The following is a 27,623-nucleotide window of genomic DNA, read 5'->3' on the forward strand; positions in this document are numbered from 1 at the left end:
GGTACATTCTGTCTGCCAGATGACTCTCTACCACAAGAGATGGAATGTAAGCGCCCAGAATCGTCTTAAACGTAGCCTGTTTATTCTGTAAATTAAAATAGAAGAGATGAATAGAATAATTCTAGCAGTATAAAGAAAAGACTATGACGACCCGTAATTCTCTTAGGGAGCGTTCGCACACCTTTGACTATACTATCACACAACTGTTTAGTCGCGCTTTGATTCCTAGGAGCTTATATGGAGGAATGAATACTTAATTTTTAGTTGTGCAACTAAACGGTAGTGCGATAGTTTTGTCAAATGTGTACGCAAGCTCTTAGTTAGAGCTTCATTGATTACTAGTATCATACCCAGATGTATGAATGTTGCATAACATAAGTTAAGAGCATTGTAATAGTATCAACTTCCAAGCTTAATAATAACTTTCATTGTCTTGTTTGAAATGGCGGATAAACCTATCTGGAAGATAAAAATCTAACATGCCACTCTTTGTGGACCAACCCCACTGTAGTATCAGAGTAATAAACTTACTTGAACCACTGGCATGTTGGTATGGTGACCGAGAACTTCTTCCGGGAACAATGTAACCAGAGAAGCAGCTATAACCGAACCCCAATCACCACCTTGTAAGTAGAACTTCTTGAAGCCAAGCCTCTGCATGAGATTTCTGAAGATCACGGACACTTGCGGCGGCGCTAAACCAGGACGTACTGCACCCTGGAAAATACAAGGAAAAGTTAGTAATAAACTTATAGGTCTCTGTAAACAAGCCTTTAGTAAATATTAGATTTCGCCCGCGACTCCGTCCACGTGGAATTTAAAAAAAAAACTGAGTAGCCTATGTATTCTTCCAGGGTATCTTCAACACCTATACCAAATTTCATTGAAATCCGATCATCCGTTTAGGCTACAAACTTTAACAAACATCCATCCATCTAAACTTGCATATTAATAATATTAGTAAGATAAGATAGTAAGACATAGGTTACAATGATGCTTTAGGTTATGGGGACATTCTAAAGAATACGCAATTCAATAAATTTATCCTGGAAACTTGTAACTGATAGAAATACATGCTAATTTTCGGATTATATTGTACCTTCTCTGGCTGTAAAACAAAATGTCGATGAAAGTTAGTTTTTAATTTGAAATGAATATAAAAGAGTAAACGCTCAAAGAATAATATGGTTCAAAATTAGCTGATAAGACCAATGTATTGAAAAGTGTCATTTAGTGATATTACATTTATCAACAATTCGTTTTAAAATAATAACGTTTGTGTATTAGAATTTTTACCTGTGAAAATCCAAAACCAGGAAGACTAGGAGCTATAACTTCAAACGCAAAGTTGTAACCTGGTTGTTGTTTAGTCAGCAAAGGTATAGCTTCATAGAACTCCCTCACGGATCCCGGCCAGCCGTGCAATATTAATAGTGGGACTATTTCAACTCCTGCTGGGACCTGAAGGTAAACGTTAAACGAAAAATAATATATTGGCGCTAGTTTCGTTTCTGCTAATATAGACAGCTTTTATTTTCATTTAATTGTTACTTATCTGTCTAATAGAAGGTAACATAGCAAAGAATGATATATTACCTGTGGTTTGACCCTAATAAAGTGTATATCCAGACCCTGGATATTAGTCTTGTACTGCGGGAATTTGTTTAAGAATGCTTCCCGTTCTTTGAATGGATATTCCTCAGCCCAATATTTAATCCAGGGTTCTATTGCTTTAGAATTGAATCCATATTCGAAGGCTATACCTTCTAGAGGTGGGGTAAGCGGTCGATGATTCTTTAGTCGGTTTCTAAGGTCTTTTATCATCTGAAAATAGATTTTATTTTAATAATATTCATTTGCATTCTTTTTGGTTGAGTGCGCCATCTTTCGGTTAAACACTTTTTAATTTATAGTTCTATTCGAAAGATGGCGTTGTATTATTTTTTTGAAAACAATACGTTTCATCGAAGCGTTTTTTAATTTATTCTTATAATGCATACGTACCTCATCAGTAAACTGTACTTTAAAAGGTTTTATACTGTTGTCCTCTTTGCCTCTGAGTTCGTTTGGCCCCCACCATTCATTTTGATCTATTTCTAGACGTTTAGGAGATTCACTAGAGAAGGCCGACCATGCTATGTAGACTACCACTAGGGCACCAAATCCGAGCAGGATTTTTGACATCTGTAAACACATTATTATTATTATCATCTGCGAACTTTTGTTTACTAAAATTATAAGCAGGAATTATTTGTATTTTTGTAATTTTGTATGTATTAAAATAACTCAAAACCTACTTGGTCGATTTCTTTTTTTTTTCATCATTAAAAAGCTACGTCATCGTTGAATAACATAGGCCATATTTTTAAATTTCACGTGAATGTCGCGAGTTACAGCAATATATTATACAAGCTGTTGCTTGTGACTTCATTATCGTGATATTAATTAATAGTAGTTATAGGTTATTTTACTCAGTAATAATGTTGCTTTTAAATGGTGAAAGATCTTTTTAAATCAGGCCAGTATTTTTGAGTTAATTCTATATATAAAAATAAAAATCTTTCCTCTTTATAATATTAGTACAGATAGTATGACGTATACATTGCACAAGACAGATAAGATATAGTAACAGTGCTTTCTTCTGCTTTACGAAGTAAGTTTTCGTGTTTTTTTATTTGTTTTAATATAACAGAACGATCAAATATTGAAAGGTCACTGAGGTTGACGTCCATCGGCATACGCAATACCGTAGTAACTGCAAATGTGTTGCCGGCCTTTGAGAAGGTAATATGCTTGCTTCTTGATTTAGTTACCTTCGCGATTGTTGTCACGAAGTTTAAATCACATAGACTGTCTTTACAGTTTTCACAAAAACGAACTCTGCACACTTAAAATTTAGTGTTTTTTGCTACACTATTTGTCACAAACTGCATAAATTATTGAAATGTAACGATATTTAAACATTTGGGAAATATGCCAGTCATTGTGATAGAATCAATTCCTGAGCCCATGGTGATAAGATAAATAGTAATATTTAAAAAAAACAATAGAATCACCATTTATTAAAAAGCCAAAAACGGACAAACGTAAACAGGAAAGCCATAAACCTTTTTAATTATACTTAGAATTATGGATTTAGTTGTTTGATTTTTACTTCCGTATGAATAGTTTAAATTATTTTTTTAACAATAAACTACTTACTAAAAAAACAAAGAGTGAAGAAACTGTATATTTTTACTTGTATATTTCGGACATTTAGCAGTTATGATTTATGTGGTACATGTTTTTTTTATGTGTCCCATTTTTTGTTGTCAAAATCATGGTGACCCTACTTTAACTGTATAATTGTTAAACATGATGTTATTGCATAAAAATTAAAATGTCACGTGTCCCAATTAATTGTGGTCGTCTTTTTGTGACTGACTTGTGCGTTCTTTGCTAAAATATAAAGTGTTTTTGAAATGATACGGTAAAGTTGATTATTTGAAATTTATGAATAATTTCCGTTTTTTATTAATAATTACCATGTGATTTGGTAAATGTGAATAGAGCGGTAATTTTTTCACTTTTTCCGTTTTTTTTTTAATAATTCCCTACTCGTGTCAGTAAGAAAACACCTTTTTTAACTATGATGTTTTTACTGCGAGAAGGAAGTTACGGGAAAAAGCTACTAGACTAAAACAATGAAATTATCGCTTGATATCGAATTCCTTGACTATCTAAAGCTTACTTACATATCCAATTATTAATAACAAGTTCTTGCTTGCGACTTCGCCCGTATAAAATTAAATAAATAATAAAAGCATACTCTACGTTAATCAATAATAGATTTTTAACTGTGAAAGAATTTTTAAAATGGGCCCAGTAGTTTTTGAATTATTTCAATACATACAAAAATACTAATCTTTCCTCTTTATAATATTAGTATAAATATAGACGACCGGTATGAATGCGAATCTGATATAAAAAACTAAAGAAATTTACGTTACATTTGTTAAATTGAGTCTTTACTTTTAATTAGAGTATTTACTCCATAACTTCCATCATAATAAAATGTTTTAGATTCCCAAACTATCCTTATCTTTGAAAACTTTATGGTTACCCTATGCGACAGATGTTGCATAATAATAATAAAATTCTGTTTGCACTGAGCATGACTCAGCAATTTAATAACAAGTTCAAGGTTTATCAAACATATATTTTGGATAAGATATTATTTCGTTATCTATACTTATATTATAAAGAGGAATAATGTGTAGTTTTGGATTTTTGTATGTATTGAAATAATTCAAAAACTACTGGACTGATTTTAAAAACTCTTTCACTATTAAAAAGCTACGTTATCAGTGAGTTTGCTCTGTCATAGGCTACGTTTTAAATATTTGTTAATTTTACGCCAACGAAGTCGTAAACAACCTATTAAGCTATAAAAATAGCAGATAATATAAAACTACTAACTTTTGCCCGTGACTTTGCTGAGCGGAAAAAAAAAATTTAGGCCATGTGTTCTTTCGGACTTGTTTCTACATCTGTGTCGATTAGCGTAATAATCTAGTAACAAACATCCATCTAAACTTTCGCTTTATAATCTTAGTGAGATATGAAGAATTATTTCTACAAGTAAACAAATGTCAATTCAAGGCATTTAAATAAACGAGGCAAGTTTATTTTAATGTTTTGTTTATTAATTACAAATAAATTAAATTTTACAATTAAGGTATTTCTATACATTTCATAACTCTGTTTTTGCATTCTTTTTATGCCACTTTCTGAACTCGTTCACGGCTTTAAATACGTCATTAGCGAAGACTTGGGGCAATTCCAAGGCGAAGAAGTGACCACCATCGTCCGTAAGAGTAACGCCTAGGAGATTGGGGAACTTGGTCTTAAGGATTCCAGGCGGTTGGTACATCGTCTCATGCTTAGCTTGTAGTGCCCAAGTCGGTACTGGAGTTGGGAATCTGTAGATGAGAATATTTATTTTATGGATATATTTGAAATGAAAATTAAAGAAGCAAAGGTACATAGAATATCGGTACATATAATAACTGCAATGCAAAATAACCTAATCAGATATCAGTAAACATAGACTAAGGTACCAATGGATGAGAAAACGCCATCTATTGGCTGCTTTATAAACAAAAAAATCTAATTTTTATTTTTACGTCCTTAACATCGTTAACTTACTCTCCGAGTTCAAGTTGTTGGTTCTTCCTGCTGGCCTCCTCAGCGTACAATCTCATAGAGGTAGTGATAGAATTCGAGGTCCAATATATCATCAGGTTATCGATCAGCTTCGCTTTGGAGTAGCGTAACTCGAGGCCACCGTCAGCCTTAAAACGGTAATCACGACAGGTCCAGACGGAGAACTTTTCCAAGATGTAAGCCAGAAGACCGGATGGGGAATCAGACAATGCCACACCTGGAACCAGAAATATCTTTGATTGATTAATCACCAATAGTCCAATAATTCAAGGGTTCGTATCCCAGCATTCGACTATTGTCGTGAACTAAATCCTAGCACAAGTCTAGAGCTTAGTTGGAATGAAATAAAAAATATTAGTAAACTATGAAAATAAAAAATATTTTCTATAAAAAACCCTGATAACATTATGTACTATATCCTATAATGATAAGCAATACAATGGCATCTTCTGGTACATATAAAAAAATTGAAAAACGCTACAATCTTACTGGTAAAAATTACTCTTTCTTTCGTAACAATGCACTTAAGAGATTCATCGATACATTGATAGTTTTATGATATCTCTGTTAGTAAGCTTCTACTTTGACTCTATCATGTTAACTTACCAACTGAATCCGGTCTCGTAGCCTGCAAATGGTAATATCCAAATTCTTCCAACAAGAACGCGAAAAAATCTGACAAAGGATACATTCTGTGTGCCAAGTGACTCTCTACCACCAGAGACGGAATGTACGCGCCCAGTATTGTTTTAAATGCGACCTTCTTATTCTGTAAATTTTAAAAGAAGAAAAGAAGGAACAATGTAAAAAAGAAGAATGTAGAAAAAAGAGAAGAGTACAATGCTACCATTATAACAGTATTTATATGAAAATTCTTAATTAGTGCTTCATTAGTAACTAGTAATATATCTAGAATGAATGTTGAGTAATATTGTGCAACGCAAGTTAGAACTAACCACTATAAAAGACCCCTAAACTAAAGTATAGTTTCTATTATCATGATGATTAAAATGGAAAGATAGATATTTTTTTTTTATAACATAAGGTGGCAAACGAGCAAGCGGCCACCTGAAACCGCCAAAATGGCGAAGCGACCGCTGCCCATAGATATCCGCAATTGCAGATGCGTTGCCTACTCTTATCCGATGGTGGAGACGCACATAAAGAGGATATTTCCCCTTCCTATGCATCTCCTCTACCGTCTAATCCACTTTCCGTTCCCCTCCTCTCCTTATAAGAAAAAGGGTGGTAAAAGGAAAAGGACTTAAATTAGGCCTCCGGCACCACACTCATCAGACGAAACACTGAATTGCTTCCATTTCACGCCTGTCTTCTATGTGGTCGTGGTATTACACCGGGCGTGCCGGCCCTGCAGTGCTAAGATGCTAAAGCGGGCACTACCACTGTTACAATCATACAGATAGATCTGGAGACAAAAATCTAACAAGCTTATCCTGTAATTATCATAGACAGGAGATGAACTTACTTGAGCTACAGGCATGTTGGTATGGTGACCGAGTACATCTTCTGGGAACAATGTAACTAAAGCAGAAGCTACAACCGAACCCCAATCACCACCTTGTAAGTAGAACTTCTTGAATCCAAGCCTGTGCATCAGATTTCTGAAGATCACAGATACTTGAGGTGGCGCCAATCCAGGACGGACTGCACCCTGGGAAGTAAAAAGTAAAGTTGGTACCTGTCTTACAATTCTCTGTCAAGATCTTTAGTTACTTGGATTATAATTAGACGTGCTTTAGGTCAAGAAGGCAATCCAAGAGATATGTAGCTTTTAATTTATCTTGGATATCCAAGAGCGGGCGCACACCTTTGATTAAACTTTCGCGGAATTGTTGTGCGATTGTCGATTGTTTCGCAGCCAATTCAACTGTTTTGCACAACTAAAAATCGAGTAGTGTTCGCACATATAAGCTCATAGAAATCAAAGCGAGACTAAACAGTTATGCGATAGTTTAGTCAAAATGCAAGCGCTCTAAAAATAGGAAGGCATAACCTATTCGGATTTAATAATCATCATCACCAGCTCACTATACGTCCCCACCGAGGGGCTCGGAGCCTACCCTAATAAGGGGTGACTAGGCCATAGTCAACCACGCTGGCCAAGTGCGGGTTGGTTGACTTCACACATATCTTTGAATTTCTTCGCCGATATATGCAGGTTGCATCACGATGTTTTCCTTCACCGTGTGAACGTCGGGTAAATTATGTACATATGAAAAATCGAAAAATCGAAAATCACATTGGTACATGGCGGGATTCGAATCCAAGACCTGTAGATTACAAGTCAAGTGTTCAAACCACTGAGCCACCGACGCTCCTGATTTAATAATACCATTACTAATTGTAAAAGATAGTTTGCAGTTTAAAATGATTATGAAAGAGGAAATGACCAAAGATAATTTTTGTCCAAGATTTAAAAGATAAGACCAGCGTATCACAAAGTATTATTTGGTGATATATTTATCAACAATCCTTATAATGATAACATTAAAATATAAAATTAATTTTTAATGTGAATTCTTACCTGTGAAAATCCAAAGCCAGGTTGACTTGGAGCTATAACTTCGAAGGCAAAGTTGTAGCCTGGTTGTTGTTTAGTCAGCAAAGGTATAGCTTCATAGAACTCCCTCACGGATCCCGGCCAGCCGTGTAATATCAATAGTGGGACAATTTCAACTCCTGCTGGGACCTGAACATAATAGTTATACCAATTTTATTATTGTAGTTAATTCGAGTTTGTGAAATATGGATTTTAATAGTCTTCATAAATTAATTATAGAATTTAGATTTGTCAAGATTTTAAATCTATACTAATGTTATACAGAGGAAAAATCCGTATTTTTGTATGTATTGAAATAACTCAAAAAATACTTGGCCGATTTAGTTTTTTTTTTCAACGTTAGAAAGGTACTTTATCCGTGGCATCGTAACATAGGCTTTTTTTTTGACCGACTTCCCAAAAAAACAACACAAAATACACTAAAAACAAAATAGTCTTAAAAAAACAGGACACTAAAAAGTAACGAAATAATTCCTTGAAAATAGTAAACCTACCTTATTGTAACTGTTATGTCTATATTGTACAATTATTATTACTTTGATGTCGGTGTCAGCCGAGGTATGCAGTGATATTTCTACGTAAGGGTTTCCACATTTTTACCATAACAATTGACAATTGAAAGTATAGTAACAATTAAGTAATGAATCTACATTGACCGACACCGACTTCAAAGTAATAATAATTGTACAATACAGACACATAACAGCTACAATAAGGGAGGTTTAATATTTTGAAGGAATTGTTTCGTTACTTTTGAGTGTACTGTTATTTTTTTGAGAATATCTCGTTTTTAGTATATTTTGTTTGGAAGTCGGTTTTGTTTTTTTTTTAATTTCATGCGGTCGAAGTCTTAAGCTACAGCTAGTAAATTAGATGTATTATCAAGATTTTCTCCTTGCTGTTTTTCGCTAGTGGTTCGCTACTTCATATTATAAACAGGACATATCTGGTTCTTTGTGTTGAATATGCTCCGAGGCTATAGAACCGATTTAATTAATTCTTACTCCATTACAAAGCTACATTATCACTGAGTAACATAGGCTATATTACATCAACGGGAAGGGGGTATATGACAGAAAAAAGAAGATGGATGAAAGAATAGTATATATTACTTACTTGTGGTTTAACCCTAATAAAATGGATGTCTAATCCTTGAATGTTCGTCTTATATTGAGGGAACTGATTCAAAAACTGTTCCCGTTCTTTGAACGGGTACTCCTCCGCCCAGTATTTCAACCAGGGTTCTATCACTTGTGAGTTGAACCCATATTCGAATGCTACACCTTCTAGAGGCGGGACGAGTGGTCGATGATTCTTCAATCTACCTCTAAGGTCTGTTATCATCTGTATAAAAATAGCTAGAAATTTTAAATATTTTTATGAGTGTAGAGGTACACTGGTAAATCTAGAAAGAGAGGGATGGATTGCGTGAAAGGTATACGATGAAGGGAGTGATGACTGAGATGACGGATGATAGAGTTATTTGGAGAACAAAAAACCGATGCGCTGACCCTATGGGAGTAGGATAAGGGAAGATGATGAAATGCACTAGTACATACCGACGTAATCTAAAAAAACCGTTGCTAGTGTCAGAAAATACGTTAAACCGTGTCAAATAAAATGACATACAATAAAAGTGACATAAAGTATGGGTATGTTATGAGGGATAAATCATATGTAACAAGAAGAACTTTAATAAGTGTGGACACCGTAGTTAGAGATAGAAAGAGATGGGTGGATTGCGTGAAATGGTGTAACTAAAATGACGGAATGTAGATTAACTTGGAGGACGAAACCCTGTTGCCTGCCGGAGTAGGATAAGAAGGAATGAGTGCGACGAGGATTACCCGTCACTTATTTGTAATTGAAGGAGAATTTAATTATTGTACAAATATATTATTACAGGTGACTAAGTTATTGTACAAATTAATTCTAATAGACTTATCAGATTAGACAAATCTTAGTTGTTAGTTACATAATCTTTTTCGGAAGTCGCTATACTTATAACGGGCGCACATCTTTGAATAAACTATCGCACGACTGCTTAGTCTCGCTTTGATTCCTATGAGTTTATATGGAAGTGCGCCACACTCGATTTTTAGTTATACAACTAAACAATTGAACTGCTAAACAATCGATAATCGTTGTGCAACGGTTTAGTCCAAGATGTGCGTCCGCTCTTAGCTGCAAATACAATGGAAAATTACTCGTAGTTTTTTATTAGATAAATTAGTAACTTACGTCATCAGTGAACTTGATTTCGAATGGTTTAATACTGGTGTCATGTTTCTCTTTCAGTTCATTAGGACCCCACCATTGTTCAGTGTCCAATTTAGGCAGTTTTCGAGATTCACTACTGAACCACGACCATCCTATGTACACAATCAATAAGGCTACTAGCCCTAGGATAATCTGCGACAGCTGAAAATATATTCACCCTCTTTATACAGTTTATATATTTTTTTATAATGTAAGGTGGCAAACGAGCAAGCGGCCTCCTAAATCCATCGAAATAGAAAGCGATCGCTGCCCGTAAACATCCACAATTGCAGATGTGTTGCCTACACTTAATTCACGAAGGAGGAGACGCACATAAAGGACATTTCCCCTTCCTATGCGTCTCCTCCACCGTCAAATGCACTTTTCCTTCTCATCCTTTCCTCTTAAGAAAAGGGTGGAAAGGGAAAGGGACTAAAATTAGGCCTCCGGGACCACACTCATCAGACGAAACGCGGAATTGCTTCCATTTCACGCCTGTTTTCTGTGTGGTCGTGGTATTACACCGGGCGAGACAACCCTGTAGTGCGAAGATGTTAAAGCGGGCCACTGATTATTTTACTTATAACCATTCCAGAAGCTTGAAGCTACGCCAACATGTTTTAAGAAGAGCACACACTTTTGAATAAACTATCTCATAAAGGTTTAGCTTTGATTCCCATAAACTTATTAAGAGGTAACACAACTAAACAGTTGAGCTGCGAAACAATCGACAATCGCAGAACAGTTGTGCGATAGTCTGGTCAAAGGTGTGTGTCCGCTTAGATCGGTGGTCAGTAAATCCTTTATGCTAGAGCTTCATACTTGCCAGAATTTTTCTATACGATACTAAGTACGTTTTAAAATATTTAAAAGTAAAATATGCAATATTTGAGTTTACAATTTGACATAAGATAAGCAGATTAAAAGATATTCACCTCAATCATTTCAGTTTTACGGACTAATTCAGAGTGAACATTAAACACATTTTGGCTTCTTTAAATATAAAACAAAAATAATCAATACACAATGAGTCGACTTATTTCCTAAGACTATCCGTCATTGTTAATAAAACAAACTAGGGTTACCATACGTTTGAAATTACTGGGTTATTAAAAGTCTGTATAGATCCAAGACCAAATATCAAAAAACTGTTAATTTTTAATACGACGGAGTATTTTGTAGCAACAAAATATGTTACAATAAACAAATCACACGATTTTTTTCTCTAAATTGCATTAATATTAAGCACTTTCTTTAATTTCCACTGTTTAAGCTTTCGCGAGGTAATAAAAGTGGCCTGTTATTCTGATTACATAGTACAAAACAAGGTTTGTCATGTCATTTTGACAATTGCTATTGGTAATTTGACAAATGTAGACAATTAAATAAAATTTCTACAATTTCATGCGGATGAAGCCGCACGGGAACAGCTAGTAGTACAATAAAATCAATTAAATTAAAAAACCACAGATATTTCTAAAATTTAAAAGAATTAAACAAAGACAATATTACATTAAAATACATTACAGTAATTGCAATGATCATTTGCATACTAAACTTTACGTAGGACCGATTATTTTCGATCCTATCAGGCACGTTTCTTCATGGTCACCCTCGTACTCGACAACACCGGATTTAGTGTACATGAGTCATAAGTGTATAGCACATTATGGTGTACATTTATTTACAATTTTTCCTTATATATCAGTTCGTACGCGATTTTTATATTTATTATAATTGTGATTTAAGTTTGTTCCTATCTATACTAATATTATAAAGAGGAAAGATTTGTATTTTTGAAAGTAATGAATTCGTAAAAAGCTTTTAATATAATCTTAAAAAAATATTTAATTGTACGCAAACTAAGTCTCGACCAATAGCTATTCTAAATTCTTGACACTGATAAAATTTTATCAAAGAATTTCTTTGCCATGATATAGAGATTTCATTGTCCCGATTTTTTTCTCCAAACTTATGGCAACCTTATTATTACATAAAGATTCATTACCTGTGTTTTCCAATATTTTATCGATATTCGATAACGCTTTAGGACTTCCGCTTTTAATATTATTTTCATAGTAAAAAAAGATAAAAATTAAAACTTCCCATATCTTATTTCTTAACAATATTATATTCGAAACTTTATACAAATGCAAGTTTGTTGGTATTTGTAGCCTAAACTAATAAAACAGATCTCGATTAAATTTGACATACATAGATATAGAGGATAGTCTGAGTCTCTATAAGAACACGTAGGCTACTCATTTTTGTTTTAATTCCAGGTGGATGGAGTCGCAAGCGCTCACTCACGTGAGCGAGTTGCTTCACTCCCTCAAATAATACGACTTTCATTGCACGGAATTCAATGAAAGCGAATGTAAGTAGCTTAAGTTTTCTTCCAGGCTATGCTCTAAATCTATACCAAATTTCATCAAGATACGTCCAGCAGTTTAGGCTACAAACTCTAACAAACATCCATCTAAACATTCGCGTTTATAATACTAGTATGATTAGTAAGATAATTAAGATATAAAATGGTATTTTGCTAATAAAGTATTTGCATTATAACTAGAAAACATTTTTTTAAATATGGTCTATCTGTCTGTCAGTCACGTTTGTTCCAATTAATCTTCGAAACGTTAGATTGTGACGCGTCTTTATAGCGGGCGCCACCTTTGTCTTAATTATCGCACAACTGTGGTGCGATTGTCGATTGTTTCGCAGCCAATTCAACTGTTTTGGACAACTAAAAATCGGGTAGTGTTACCTCCATATAAGGTCAGGCATCAAAGCCAGACTAAATATTTTTTTTAGATATAAATATTAGTACGTTTTTGATATTTTACTAACATTTCATTTAACCATTCAAACTAAGCTCTAGGCTTGTGCTAGGATATGGTTCACAATACTCAAATGGGATTCGAACCCCCGACCGCAAATTCGGTAGTCCGTACCCCAAACCATTAAGCTATTGGTGAATGGGGATGTTTCCTAATGTTACAAATCCAAATAAAGTTATGTTTAATATTTTAAAGACAGCATTTTATAACCTATAATAACATTTAGAGACCTTGAATGTTTGTCTCAAATTAAATATAAATTAAAAACGCTGCAATATTTTTTACCCTCCATTACTCGATCTCAAACACCAATGACGTCACTTTCTTGCATACAACATGGCAGTGTGACCAACTTCAGTGAATGTCAGTGCATTTTGTAGTTATATTTTTTTCTAAATGATTGTAATAATTGAGTTTGTGTGTTTTATATTATGAGGACTCCATTATTGAGTGTTTTTATAATTACGACATAAGTTATGAGCAAAACATTTTATGAATATTACAAAAGAAAAATATATCAAAATTTTTTTTCGTGTTCATACATGGTTTATCTACAAAATAAAGGCTATTCCAAAAATTAGGAAACATCCCCATTGTGCGATAGTATACTCAAAGATGTGCGCGCCCTCTTAACTCTTAAATGCACGATTTTTTCTTTTTAAATACCATAAATTGGAACTGGCAGTAAATTGAACATAGATTAAGGGTAGAATAAAGAAAAAAAATGTTTTTTTTCTAAATGACCAATTAGGTAAAGAAGTAAAGATTGATGTATAAATACATCACCATGCTTTTAAGGGTTAATACGTAGCTAAAAATACTTTTTCTTTTGTTATTTGTAAACGAAGTCGTACAAACTTAGTAATATAATTATTTATCTATAGATATACAAAAAAAGTACATTGTCATTACGATGAAAAACCTATCTTGAGGTATAATTACACAATATTATTTTATTGATAAAGATTTCACGTCGAAGTTAAATATTGTGAAATACCTTAGCTTGAATTAATTTTTTACATGATTCTATTTATTTTGGCTATATTTATAAAAATACTAGCTTTCGCCCGCGACTCCGTCTGCGCGGAATTAAAAAAAACAAAAGTGAGTAACCTATGTGTTCTTCCAGACTATCCTCTACATGTATGCCAAATTTTATCGAGATTCAGCTGTTTAGGCTACAAACTCTAACAAACATCCATCCATCCATTCATCCATCCATCTAAACTTTCGCATTTATAATATTAGTAAGATTATGTAACAATAACCATACTAAATTATCCTAAAAGAATGGTACGACTGACATTTGTCGGGCATGTCGTCGGCCCGATGAGTCTATTAGACATATCGTTTCCGGTTGTTCTCGCCTTGCGGACGGTGCATACTTGCATAGACATAACCAAGTGGCCAAGATTATCCATCAGCAACTAGCCCTTAAATATGCTCTTGTAGAATCTGAGGTACCATATTACCAATATCAACCTTCACCAGTACTGGAACATCGCCGTATCACGCTCTACTGGGATCGATCTATTTTTACGGACAGGACTATTGCTGCCAACAGGCCTGATGTAGTAATAATAGATCGGTCTGAGAGTTTTGTAATGTTATAGCATTTTTAAGTGTATTTTTACTTCAGAGAGAAATACAAATAGTAACAGAGAACTTCTGTTTTAACTCGTAAACCTGGCCATATAGGGTTTTTCACACTTCTTCGACCTATAAACCTGTTGTCTATAGCCTGGATTTTACTATACATTACTCATTTATTTAATATAAGTATGTATAACCACTTTCAATTAACAACCACCACCACCTATAACCACCTTCTACCTAAAACCACCAGCATCTCGCTGCAATCAAAGCAATCAAATCGTCTTCTAAGCCGTTTCGCGGCTTAAAGATATTGACCATGGTGAATTAAAAAAGTTTAAAATTCTCAAAAGGAACAAATACAAGACTCAAGAAAAGAACGAGTCCGTTAAATGTGGTTCTCGGAAGACTTCTGTAAAATGTCACTGGTAAAAGAATAATGTAATGAGCACTGGTAAAAGAACATACATTCTGCATTTTATTAAAAAGATAACAAACGATAGAAAGATTTATATGGGTCGTTGCATGAAATATCAAAGAATATAAAACATTAACAAACTGCAACTTTGGTTGTTGGGGATGTTATAAATTAAAATGAAAAAACAAAGAGAAAATGGTAGAAGAGTTTAGAATACATTTTAGAACATTAAAAGAAAACTAACAAGCGAAAATATTTGTATTGTGAATCATGTTACAAATTATGCAAAAATATAGTGTTAATACGTAAAATAAGACTATAGATTTATCACTGTGTGAAATAAACAATCTCATGGTGTCTCATGGTCTCACTATAAGAGCGCGCGCACATTTTTTACTAAACTTTCACACACTGTTGTGCGATTGTAGATTGTTTTGTAGCCAATTAAACTGTTTAGTTGTACTACTAAAATTCGTGTAGTGTACGCACCTCCTCATAGGAATCAAAGCAAGACTAAACAGTTATAAGATAGTTTAGTAAGGGGAACGCCGTCGCCGTTTGTAAACGTAGTGAAAGAAAAAATAAAAATTGGTCGTTTGTTATAAAACTATATTTCTAAATTCCTTAATTTACAAATAAATATTACGATCTTTATTTGCGCCAGTTTCTAAACGCGTCTACAGCTTTGAAAACATCATCTGCAAATATCTGAGGCAGTTCAAACGCGAGGAAATGTCCGCCGTCTTCTAAAACTGTGGTCCCCAGAAGGTTGACGAATTTCGTCTTCAGAATGCTGGGAGGTTGGTACATTACTTCGTTTTTCGCTTGGAACGCCCATGTTGGCACCGGTGTTGTAAATCTGAAAAGAAAAATTAACACATTATAATAAAAATCCAATTTACTAAATTACAATCTCTATATAATACTAATTTAATAAAGCGTAAACACACACTTCTTTGTTGCCTAAGATGTCAATTACAGCATATTTTTGAATAATTCTTTTTTTTAATAAAGAGCCCTACACTTACGTTTTAGGCTAAATATTTTCAAGCCATTAAACTTAGGGAATAAATATTTTGGATAAAAGCCCTAATGTGGGAAAGAGAACATAAGTTGCTGCCAACATCAAGGAAGCAAGGTTACTATACTTTGTCATGTCATTTTCACATTTGCAATTGATAATTTGACACATGTAAACAATAAAATAAATTTTTCATAAATTTGCGGATGAAGTCGCACGGGAACAGCTAGTTGTTCTTAAAGCCGAATTGAACGGACTGCTGAAAATAATTCATAGCAGCACTTAACTAAATAGATTTACGATTTTTTAAAATCATGCCGATATGGCAAAGCGACCGTTGCCTATAGACATACGAAACTTCCGATGTCTACCTACGACGAAAGGGCACATAAAGATGATTTCTCCACTTCCTTTGACTACTCGTTTAGAAGTAATTGCCAAGATGAATACTAGTTGACACTTCGTCCCCTTTAGTATACTCACTGATCTAATGCCAGATCTCGATTCTTCTTGCTTAAGTCTTCGGCGTACAGTCTCATGGATGTAGTAATACAGCCAGTAGTCCAGTAGACCATGAGGCAATCGATGAGCTGCTCCCTTGTGAACCGGAACCCAAGGCCACCTTCGACTTTGTTACGGTGTTCACGACGCGTCCACAAGAAGAACTTCTCAAGGATGTACGCCAGAAGACCGGATGGAGAGTCTGTTAGACCAACACCTAGAATACGAAACAAAATTATATTAATCTTACTAATGTTATAAATGCGAAAGTTTAGATGGATAGATGTTTGTTAGAGTTTGTAGCTTAAACGGGTGGAAGGTTCTGGATGAAATTCGGCATAGATCTAGAGGAGTCTGGAGGGACTTTTGGTTAATTTACTTTTTTAAATTCAACGCGGACGGAGTTACAACAGCTAGTGTTAAATAAAATTAAGATAGAAGTTTTCTTACCAATTGTATCAGGTTTAGTTGCCTGCAGATGGAAGTAACCGAACTCTTCTATCATATACGCGAAGAACGAAGACAGAGGATACATGCGGCTTGCTAGATGCTTCTCTACCACCAATGACGGGAAGTACGCTCCCAAAATAGTTTTAAACGTTGATTTTCCATTCTGTAAAAATTTGAACTCTCATAAGTACTGTAGAAAACCTTTTTTGCAAATATAGAAAAAGATGGTATCGGAATAGTAGAAAAGAATCTTATATGACAAGGATACTTTTAGTTAGTAGTGGGGGAACGCCGATAGAGGAAGGCGTAAAAAAAGATGAATCGATTGCATAGCGGGTGCACACCTTTGACTAAACTATCGCAGAACTGTTCCGAGATTGTCGATTGCTTCGCAGCCAGCCCAACTGTTTAGTTGCACAACTAAAATTCGAGTAGTTTGTGCACCACCATAAACTCATAGGAATCAAAGCAAGACCAAACAGATGTGCGATAAATTAGTTCAGGTGTGTGCATACTCTAAAAGACATGATTGAAAAGAAAGTGATGATTGAGATGATGGAAGATAGATTAACCTGGAAGATAGAAATCTGGTGAGCCCTTACGAGTAGGATAATGACGGGGATGACGATATCAATCTTAAGAGCCATTACTTGTTGATTTCGTTTCCATGTTAACTGGCAGCATAAATCAAAAACTTAGTATGAATTCATCTTGATTCAACACCTGTCATGATGTATGGATCTGAATGTTGGGCAGTAAAAGGGACGGATGAAAGGAGAATACATGTGGCAGAAATGCGAATGTTAAGATGGATGTGTGGATAACACGATTGGATAAGATACGAAATGAGTATATTAGAGGAAGTATGAGAGTAGCCCCAGTGGTTGAAAAAATAAGGATTAAAAGGTTAGAGTGGTGTGGGCATGTTATGAGAAGGGATGAATCGCATGTAACAAGAAGGATGTTAGTTATGAATGTGGAGGTACATCGGTAGAGGTAGACCTATTAAGAGAAGGATGGTTTGCGTGAAAGGTGACATGATCAAGAAGAGAGTGATGACTGAGATGACGGATGATAGAGTGCTTTGGAGGACGAAAACCCGGTGCGCCGGCCCTACGGGAGTAGGATAAGGTAGGGGAGATGACGATGAATTCATCTTGATGTTCATGTATATCACGATTTTCGGACCTAATGTGCATCTACATTATTTTTTCATATCATAAAAGGGGGCAAAAGAGCCGCAGGAACGCCTAGGTGTTTAACGACGCCAATGGACATCCGCAACACCAGAGAACAGACGCGTTGCCGGCCTTTGAGTAAATTTTAGGATCGCTTCTTGAAGGACCCTAAGATACTTCAATTATAAAATTTAAACTTATTCAACTTACTTGTGTGTTAGCCATGTTAGTGTGGTAACCGAGGACAACGTCGGGAAACAGTGTGACCATCGCTGTGCCGATAGAGGAGCCCCAATCACCACCTTGGACGTAGAACTTTTCATAGCCAAGTCTGTTCATCAAATTCTTGAAGACTACAGCTATCTGTGGCGTCGCGAGTCCGGGACGAACAGCCGCCTGCCATCAAAAACATAAATTACTTTTTTATCCTCTTCACAATAGTACAAATATATAAAATACTAGCTGTCGCCCGCGACTACGTCCACGTGGAATAGAAAAAAGGAAGAAGGTGTTCTTCCAGTCAATCTGTCCATGCACAATTTTATCGAAATCCGTTAAGCCGTTTACTCTACAAACTAACAAACATCCAAAAAAACTTTCACATCTTACTTCTTACTGATATTATAAATGAAAAAGTTTGAATGAATGTTTGTTAGAGTTTGTAGCCTAAAAGGCTGAACAGGTCTCGATCAAATTTGACATAAATGTAGAGGATAGTCTAGAAAGACACTACTACTTACTTTTTTTTAATTCCACGCGGATGGAGTCACGAGCGAAAGCTAGTTTATAATATTAGTAGCATCAATAAGATGATACAAGAAAGAAAATGCAGAGCTACAACAGAGAGCACATGAAACAGCTTCTGCAATATAAAATTAACTTACATCAGAGAATCCATATCCAGGTAAGCTAGGGGCTATGACTTCGAAAGCAAAGTTGTAGCCTGGAGCTCGTTGTGTGAGCAACGGTATAGCCTCGTAGAACTCCCGCACGGAGCCCGGCCAGCCGTGCATTATTAGCAAAGGTACTATCTCCACATTTGAAGGGACCTGGAATATAATCAAATTTCGGTAATGTAAATAAAATATAGAAAGAATTAACATATTGTTAAACTTTCAGAATATTAACAAAAAGACAATTGAAGAGTGTGTCTGAAGAGTAAATGTGGTAACTACTTCAGGGCGTAGGATGTCAGCTATCACGGCATATTTTTGAATAACACTCTCTTTAATAAAAAGCCCTACACTTACGACACGCTTTAGGCTATGCATTATCACGCTATTAATTATAGGGTGTAAATTAATTGAAAAAAACCTTCATATGGAAAGGGGATTATAAACAAGAAGCTGCCAACATTAAGGTATGAAGATTACCAAGATACGGTAATTGGTGTCCAATGTCAAAGGCCTTCGTTGTCACGTCGAGAATTTGACAAATGTAAACAATAAAATAAAGTTTTTATAATGCCATGCGGATGAAGCCGCACGGGAACAACTAGTATGGAATAAAATAACTGAGTACTGCATTTACCTGTGGTGTAACCCTAATGAAGTGTATATCCAGGCCCTGGATGTTTGTCTTGTAGTGCGGGTATTTGTTAAAGAATGCCTCCCGTTCTTTGAAAGGATACTCCTCAGCCCAGTAGTCCAGCCAGCCGTCTATCGTCTTCGTATTGAAACCATATTCGAAGCCAACGCCCTCTAGCGCCGGAGTGAACTTGCGACGGTTCTTCAGACGATTTTTTAAATCATTTATCATCTGAAAACGAGAAATAATTTTGAGTTATTTCAATACATACAAAAACAAGTGTTTCCTCTTTATGATATTAGTATTTTTTTTATAACATAACATATGCAAACGAGCAAGCGGCCACCTGAATCGGCCAAAATAGAGAAGCGACCGCTGCCCATAGACATCCGCAATTGCAGATGCGTTGCCTACCCTTATTCAACAGAGGAGGAGACGCACATAAAGAGGATATTTCCTCTTCCTATGCTTCTCCTCCACCGTCAAATCCACTTCCTCTTCCCATCCTCTCCTTATAAGAAAAGCATGGTAAAGAGAAAGGGACTTAATTAGGCCTCCGGCACCACACTCATCAGACGAAACACGGAATTGCTTCCATTATTGTATTACACCGGGCATGCCGGCCCATTCATGTTAAGATGTTAAAGCGGGCACTACCACTGTTAAAGTATAAAAAGGCTATTAAAAAAACTTACCTCATCAGTAAATTGTACTTGGAAAGGCCTCACGCTCTTGTCCTCTTTCCCTCTAGCTTCATTAGGCCCCCACCATTCGTCAGGGTCTAACCGAGGGATTTGTGGAGGCTCGGTATTTTGCGATGACCATATTTTGTATATTATAACAAGGACAATTATACCAATTATAATACCCAACATCTGTAAAAAATATTATTTTTATTCAATCGACTCTTAATTAAAGCGTGCACATCTTTGAGTAAACTATCGCACTGTTGTGCGATTGTCAATTGTTTCGCAGCTCAACTGTTTAGTTGCACAACTAAAAATCGAGTAGTGTGCGCACCTTCATATAAGCTCATAGGAATCAAACCGAGACTAAACAGTCGTGCGATAGTTTAGTCAAAGGTGCGCGCGCTATTAAAAAAAATAAATCAATGGGACTTTTATTGCCACCAAAAAAACTATACATACAGCAACCTTAAAGCTAGTAAAACATTATGACAAAAGGTTGTAAATTAAGCTATATTTTAATAGATATTTAAAAAGAAACTAGTACATATAGCATCTAAGTTACTTATAACTAACATTACTTGAAATATTAAAAATATTCGTTACCTTTCCACACAAGTTCTCACTTCCGTAACTCAAATTATTATCAAGCAAATCCTAAATAAACACTTATATATATGTAAGCTAGCAATACAACCAGTCACTGTGAATGTTGAAGATTACTAGACGCATAGATAAGATATACATTGACATGAGGGCTGTAGGGTAACCATGATTGTAGTGTTTGGGTGTACATGCATGGGACCAGTGTTTTTCGTATCCTGCCTCGTCCCCTTTTATGCACTTAGCTGTCACAAAACTAATATCATGCTAGCATGGCAGTTACTGGCATGCAAGATACCGTCCATGCCTGTAGTTGGCACGTGCTAACATGGCAATCAGGTATACCAAATGGTTATGTATTTCTGCCTTAGATTATAACGCATCTTTTTATCTCACTGACAAAGAGAGTACTGGGACTGACACTGGCCATAGTTTTATTTTTTTACATGAATAATAAAGTTTCCGTTCAAAAAACAATTAGTTTTACCAAGAAAATCGGGAAACTCTGGAGCATCGTTGTCTGACAGCTGTCAATGTTATTCAGACGTATTGGAATAGCGCGCCATTCTGACGGGAGTTAGTGGTCTGAGTGTTTAATTTACTTTGTTACCTTTATATTTATGTCCTTTCAGTAATAAATGCGAAAGTTGGATGGATGGATGATTGATAGTAGGTAGCCAAAACTGCTGAACGTATCTCGATGATTGTTATAGATGAAATACTCTGAAATAGTACATAAGTTACTTTCCTGTGTTTTTTATTCTATGCAGAGGTAGTCGCAGGCGAAACTTAGTTTTATATAAGTGAAATACATTTATAAAATTATGGTCACCCTTGTGTTGATATTCAGCGACTATATCAGTATTGATTGCGGACGCAAAATTATGCAAAAAAGTATCAAAGTAAAGTGGTTACGTTATTATTCTTGTTACATACTTTACTTCATTTATTGTTAACTATATGACCAACAATTACTAAATAAGAGGTTCAAACAAATTCGATACATTTTTGACATTTTTCTTACAAAACAAACTTAAGAAAATAATTGTTAGAAGTGGAAACAAAATCTTCAACATGAGATGTTTTGTTTATTTTACCTGTATTGTATTGTACTTGTATACAAAAATTATAGTTATCTAAATTATGTAGATAACATTATCTTTTGACACATTGAACTTTATCCGTTCATTACGCGTTTAATTATTACGACATTTTGTGCAAATACAATAATTACGTTTTTAAGAATGATTAGCATTATTTTTAAATTATATGATAAATCTACACGATGACACGATGACTATTTATTTTTGTAATATATGCTTTGTTGTAAATTACGACAATTTGATAAGTTTTTTTAATTTTCATTTTATAAGCATTTTGATATCATTCTGATATCCGTGTAGATAAAATTTTGCCTCTGTCTTTGTTTTCCCCGATTTAAAAAGAAACTTAATAAGTTATTAAGTGTAAGCCTATATGGTCTAGACTATGTTCATTATCAACTTGCCCTTGTTTATAAGAAGGGTCGGCACAGTATGCTCTTCCATAACAGCCGTCATCTGAATTCTCGTATCTTCTTTCACACAATCCATACATACTTCAGTCTTCGTCTATCTTTGTAACAAAATCCAGATACGTTAAACCCTTCTGGTGATAACTATAAATAAATATCCATCCATCCAAAATTTTGCATTTATATTAGTAAGAAATAAGCCTGCTTACAATCTGACAAATATAAAATTTTAATTGACTTTATTGTTAAAATTTGAACTCATATTTTAAAATTATTTTCAATATTCAGTCGATAGCAATGTACGTGTCTGCTGGGTAGGGAATTTGATTCCTTGTACAATTTTTGTCGCTTGGGTACACATTGTAAGTGTAAATAGCTTTCAATCCGCTAGATGGCGTTATCAGTGCGGCGCAGGCATGCTGGGGATTATATTACGGTTTGAATTTACTAGGGACGATTCGAGAGTTTTTTTCGAGAGAAAGGGACGGATGAAAGGAGAATAAATGTGGCTGAAATGCGAATATTAAGATGGATGTGTGGGGAAACACGATTGGATAAGATACGAAATGAGTATATTAGAGGAAGTTTGAGAGTAGCCCCAGTGGTTGAGAAAATAAGGAGTAAAAGGTTAGAGTGGTATGGGCATGTTATGAGAAGGAAATGAATCGCATGTAATAAGAAGGACGTTAGTTATGAATGTGGAGGTACACCGGTAGAGGTAGACATAGAAAGAGATGGATGGATTGCGTGAATGGTGACATGAAGAAGGGAGTGATGAGATGACGGATGATAGAGTTATTTGGAGGACGAAAAACCGGCGCGCCGACTCTACGGGAGTAGAATAAGACAGGGGAGATTATGATTCGACAATTCTTCCGAAATATCCAAATACCAAAACTCTTGATAATACACGGAATATTATCGATGGATTTACTAATATTATAAATGCGAAAGTTTACGTTGATGTTTTTTAGAGTTTGTAGTTTAAACTGCTGAACAGATCTCCATGAAATTTGTCATAGAAGTAGTAGTCTGGAAGAATACAGGATACTTTTTTTTTATTCTACACGGACAGAATCGCGAGCAAAAGCTAGTTTTAATATATAATTAACGTATTGACAATCTTCTGTATTTCTCTGTACTAATGTTATAAAAAGGAAACATTTGTATTCTCGTATTTTTGTATATATTGAAATAACTCAAAAACTACTGTTCCGATTTTTAAAATCTTTTAACGTTAAAAAGGTAATTTATCCGTGAGTAACATAAGCTATATTTTATAATCACACGTGGGCGAATTAGCAAAAGCTAATATTTTATAAAATCACTTATAAAATTGAGATTCTCTAAAAAGGTGAAATTTCGTTCCCCGTTGTTAAATTAATAACCAGTTGACGCTAATCCCCGATTAGCGTAAGATAAAGAAGTTTCCAGTTTCACAGATTAAAAACTTTATCCGACACCCTTAAAATTGGCTTAATAAACTTTTTTATACCAGGGTGTTATACCCTAATATCAATAAGTCTGTGGGAATAATCTGCGGCACGCGCCGTCATTTGTCAGTGTTAACCGAACTTTGACTTTGATATGAGTACTTATTATCCCCTGGGATTTTTTCAAATATAAAAAAAACTATAAATATATTTTTTATTACCCTACTAGCTGTTCCCGTGCGACTTCATCCGCATAAAATTATAAAAATTTAATTTTGTTGTTCACATTTGTCAAATTATCAATCGCAAATGTCAAAATGACATGACATGACGTCAAACATGGCAACCTTGCTTCCTTGATGTTGGCAACAACTTGTCTCTTTCCCACATTAGGGTTTTCATGCAAAATATTTACCACTAAGTTTAACGACGTGAAAATATATAGCCAAAAGCGTGACGTAAGTGTAGGGCTTTTTATTAAAAAAAGAACTATTCGAAAATATGCTGTGATTGCTGACATCTTAGGCAACAAAGAAGTGTGTGTTTACGTTTTATTATATTAGGAAGTATAAGTATGGACAAATTTGTTTCTAGTTTCAATAAAATTATAATCAAATGCTTATCAAAGTGCAATCAGAATACTTCGCATTATTTACGGATCACGGCGCTGGCCACTTGCAACCCTAATGTTTGCTCAGCCCTAAGGGTGTGAGACGGAATTCATTAGGGGTGGATTACGAAGGGATGCTGGTGGCGATAGCGAATTTGTATCAAATAAAAATATTTACAATTGAATAATTTTTATAGGGGTGATAAAATATCTTTCAGTGCTTGTGTGATTTATTTATTTATGGAGGAGGTATAATTGAGAAATTAAACGTAGTTCGAAGTATGTATGGATGTATGTATGGTGTTAAAGCGTAAGGTAGTGAATTTAGATAAGATGGCTGATAGAGATGTATGGAAAAATGCGGGAAAAAGAGCATTATACTTGTTATATTAATATTATGTAAAACTAGCTTCCGCCCGCGACTCTGTCTGCATGGAATTAAAATAACAAAAGTAAGTAGCGTATATGTTCTTCCAGACTATCCTCTACATCTATACCTAATTTCATCGAAATCCGTTCAGCGTTTAGGCTACAAACTCTAAGAAACATCCATCCATCTAAACATTCGCATTTATAATATTAGTATGAAATATTTGTATGAGATATTATATAATATCTAAGTGGTCGAAATATTTTGATAAAAATCTATTATTTATTGTCATCATCAGGTACATTACATACAAATAAATATTCATTGCTGCTTATGAAAAAATCACAATTTATTAACGGTACAAAAACAGCAATGTAAATGAAATTTTAAAAGCAATGAAAACTGTTGTATAATGATGCGGAACGATAATACCGTTGCCGAGTCATTGACCTTGATATTTAGTTCTTATTGACTTTAGTATACGACTGTCCGAGAGCGCGCGCGTCGCTTCAATGTGAGTTTTATTTAAATTATACATTAATTTGAACAGTTATAATACGTTAATTTTTGAAAAATAATAGGTGAAATCGATTATTAAATAATTATTATACAAAATTTAGTTGTTTTTTACTATTTTCTGTGTAATTTAAACAACTTTTTAAAAATTGTTTAATAGTTATCTTAAAGACACCGATAGATGGCAGCACTTGTTTTAGTTTGTGTTAAATGTTTTTGATTTATTTTCAGATGGCAAGATTCTTACTTTTACTGTTGGCTACAATAGTGGTAATTTTAGTATACTTTTTATATCTAAAAGCCCCCCCACCGTTACCTAAATTAGACGTAAATCAATGGTGGGGGCCAGAGGAGTTAAAAACAATGCAAGATGTCACTGTAAGACCATTCAAAATAGAATTTTCTAATTCGGTACGTATAATTATATACTAATTAAATTAATTTAGTGGCCAGATGTTAAAATTGGCTATTTAATGAAATAGCCAGTTCGAGGAAAGATTTGTATTTTGTATGTATTAGAATAAATCAAAAACTACTGGGTCGATTTCAAAAATTCTTTCACCGTTAAAAAGCTACGTTATCAGTGAGTAATACAAGTTTTATTTTTAATTTTACACGAAGGAAGTTGCGAGCAAAAAAAATTTACTGAATTCCGTAACATAATTGTGTCGAAATGACGTCATCAAGTGGCCAATTTTACTACTGGCCACAATTCAGTAAATTGACTGTATTATTTATCAGATGATAGAAGACTTAAGAATGCGTTTGAAAAGGCACAGACCCTCCCCTCCGCCATTAGAAGGGGTTGGATTCGAATACGGATTTAACAGCGGAGAAACAGAAATGTGGCTCAAATACTGGGGAGAACACTATCCTTTCAAAGAAAGGGAACAATTCCTTAATCAATTCCCGCAATACAAGACTAATATACAAGGACTGGATATACACTTCATTAGGGTGAAACCTGAGGTATGTTAACATTATGATAACTAGATGGCGCTAGTAAAATAAAAATGTAATCTGAATTACGCTGATGCGTAGTCAATAAAAATTAATTCTGATAAATCGATACTAGATGGCGCTAGTAAAGTAATAATGCAACCACACAATAATTATCTATTTTAAGCGAAAGGAAGTTAGGATAAGGGAACATTCGACACATGTTACCTATATTTTGATCTTCGTTATATTTTCCAGGTACCTAAAAGTATAGAAGTAGTTCCAATGTTAATACTGCATGGTTGGCCGGGGTCAGTGCGGGAGTTCTACGAGGCGATACCGCGGCTTACCGCCGTCAGTAAAGAACGAGATTTTGCTATAGAAGTTATAGCTCCCAGCTTAGTTGGTTTCGGATTCTCTGACGTAAGTTATGTTATTTTTTAGTTCAGTGCTAGTGAGTTGCGTAATGCTATCTAACTATAGATAACTAAGAGAAATGGGGTAATTTGATCTAAAGGCATACAATTCTAGTTTCCCAAGAAAATGTAGAATTGGGGAACATCTAAATATTGGACGTGAATTAATACATGCCTTTAAATTTGACGTATTTATATATTTCTAATTTAAGTCTTTGTGAACTGTAAGAAAATTCTTACTTCTAGAAACTTCTATCATACTAATATTATAAATGCGAAAAATTAGATGGATGGATGTTTGTTAGAGTTTGTAGCCTAAACAGCTGAACGAATTTCGATGAAATTTAGTATAGATGTAGAGGATAGTCTGGAAGAACACATATGCTATTCACTTTTCTTTTTTTAATTCCATTCAGATGGAGTCGCGGGCGACAGCTTGTTATTAACAATATAATCCGATTCGAAGTTTATTAATAATGCATTGTCTCAAGGCAGCCGTGCGGCCGGGACTGGGCACCGCACAGATGGCGGTAGTCATGAGGAATCTGATGAAGAGGCTCGGCTTTGATAAGTTCTACATCCAGGGCGGTGACTGGGGATCTGTAGTTGCCGGTCATCTTGCTACATTGTTCCCTGAGGTAAGTGCAGCAAGTTAAACATCCAAGATAGACATCTACCGACCAGTTTACATAAATACTTAAATAAGTATTATGTCCACTTGAATCGAAATAGATAGTGTAATCTCTGCCTACCTGCTCTGTGAAATATTATTCTTATATTTTATTCCTATTTATATTCATAAAGATTTTATTCTTATATTTTATTCTTATTTATATTTAAAGAACTAGCTATTGCTCGCGACTGCGACCGAATTAAATCAAAAAATTACTAGTTATATAGCCTATGTTTTTTTTTAAGTCCACGCGGACGGAGTCGCCAGCGATAGCTAGCATTGAAAATATAT

The 27,623-nt window shown here is 34.8% G+C and overlaps 4 protein-coding genes across 4 annotated transcripts in view; 1 reads left to right on the forward strand and 3 right to left on the reverse strand.

The window, feature by feature from the left end:
• The window catches only part of LOC106103251 (juvenile hormone epoxide hydrolase-like), a 3,833-nt gene extending 917 nt beyond the window's left edge, over window positions 1-2,916 (reverse strand). The window contains 6 exon segments of the mRNA XM_013282956.1: window positions 6-85; window positions 532-717; window positions 1,297-1,461; window positions 1,597-1,824; window positions 2,005-2,184; window positions 2,814-2,916. Coding sequence (XP_013138410.1) covers window positions 6-85; window positions 532-717; window positions 1,297-1,461; window positions 1,597-1,824; window positions 2,005-2,184 — 839 coding nt within the window. The 5' untranslated portion in view covers window positions 2,814-2,916.
• Window positions 2,917-4,663: 1,747 nt separating this feature from the next.
• Window positions 4,664-11,067, reverse strand: LOC106103246 (juvenile hormone epoxide hydrolase-like). The gene is made up of 8 exons (XM_013282946.1): window positions 10,981-11,067; window positions 10,028-10,207; window positions 8,903-9,130; window positions 7,751-7,915; window positions 6,692-6,877; window positions 5,812-5,974; window positions 5,188-5,422; window positions 4,664-4,961 (listed from the first exon to the last, which is right to left on the reverse strand). The coding sequence occupies exons 1-8, from the start codon at window positions 10,987-10,989 to the stop codon at window positions 4,733-4,735; spliced, it is 1,395 nt and encodes a 464-aa protein (XP_013138400.1). The 5' UTR covers window positions 10,990-11,067; the 3' UTR covers window positions 4,664-4,732.
• A 4,424-nt stretch (window positions 11,068-15,491) lies between these two features.
• LOC106103250 (juvenile hormone epoxide hydrolase-like) lies at window positions 15,492-20,961 on the reverse strand. The gene is made up of 8 exons (XM_013282955.1): window positions 20,866-20,961; window positions 20,269-20,448; window positions 19,577-19,804; window positions 18,931-19,095; window positions 18,257-18,442; window positions 16,869-17,031; window positions 16,401-16,635; window positions 15,492-15,755 (listed from the first exon to the last, which is right to left on the reverse strand). Exons 2-8 carry the CDS (start codon window positions 20,446-20,448, stop codon window positions 15,548-15,550), a joined length of 1,365 nt encoding a protein of 454 aa, XP_013138409.1. The 5' UTR covers window positions 20,866-20,961; the 3' UTR covers window positions 15,492-15,547.
• Window positions 20,962-25,266: 4,305 nt separating this feature from the next.
• Window positions 25,267-27,623, forward strand: part of LOC106103205 (juvenile hormone epoxide hydrolase-like) — a 3,938-nt gene continuing 1,581 nt past the window's right edge. The window contains exons 1-5 of the mRNA XM_013282895.1: window positions 25,267-25,302; window positions 25,536-25,715; window positions 26,046-26,273; window positions 26,502-26,666; window positions 27,151-27,310. Coding sequence (XP_013138349.1) covers window positions 25,536-25,715; window positions 26,046-26,273; window positions 26,502-26,666; window positions 27,151-27,310 — 733 coding nt within the window. The 5' untranslated portion in view covers window positions 25,267-25,302. The remainder of the gene's footprint in view (window positions 25,303-25,535; window positions 25,716-26,045; window positions 26,274-26,501; window positions 26,667-27,150; window positions 27,311-27,623) is intronic.

Source organism: Papilio polytes, unplaced genomic scaffold (assembly GCF_000836215.1).
Source record: "Papilio polytes unplaced genomic scaffold, Ppol_1.0 DF823835.1, whole genome shotgun sequence".
In the NCBI taxonomy this organism is placed as follows: domain Eukaryota; kingdom Metazoa; phylum Arthropoda; class Insecta; order Lepidoptera; family Papilionidae; genus Papilio; species Papilio polytes.

Bases quoted from the DNA above. Each gene is read 5' to 3' on its own strand.
- LOC106103246 (XM_013282946.1), bottom strand. The intron at 9,131-10,027 runs GTAAGTTACTAA...ATTTTTATACAG, and splicing joins AAATCAAGTTCACTGATGAC to ATGATAACAGACCTTAGAGG. The intron at 4,962-5,187 runs GTAAGTTAACGA...TCTCATCTACAG, and splicing joins CAACAACTTGAACTCGGAGA to ATTCCCAACTCCAGTACCGA.
- LOC106103250 (XM_013282955.1), bottom strand. From the start codon at position 20,448: ATGTTGGGTATTATAATTGGTATAATTGTCCTTGTTATAATATACAAA. The intron at 18,443-18,930 runs GTAAGTTAATTT...TTTTGATGGCAG, and splicing joins CTGGATATGGATTCTCTGAT to GCGGCTGTTCGTCCCGGACT. The intron at 16,636-16,868 runs GTAAGAAAACTT...TTCGTATTCTAG, and splicing joins AACTAAACCTGATACAATTG to GTGTTGGTCTAACAGACTCT.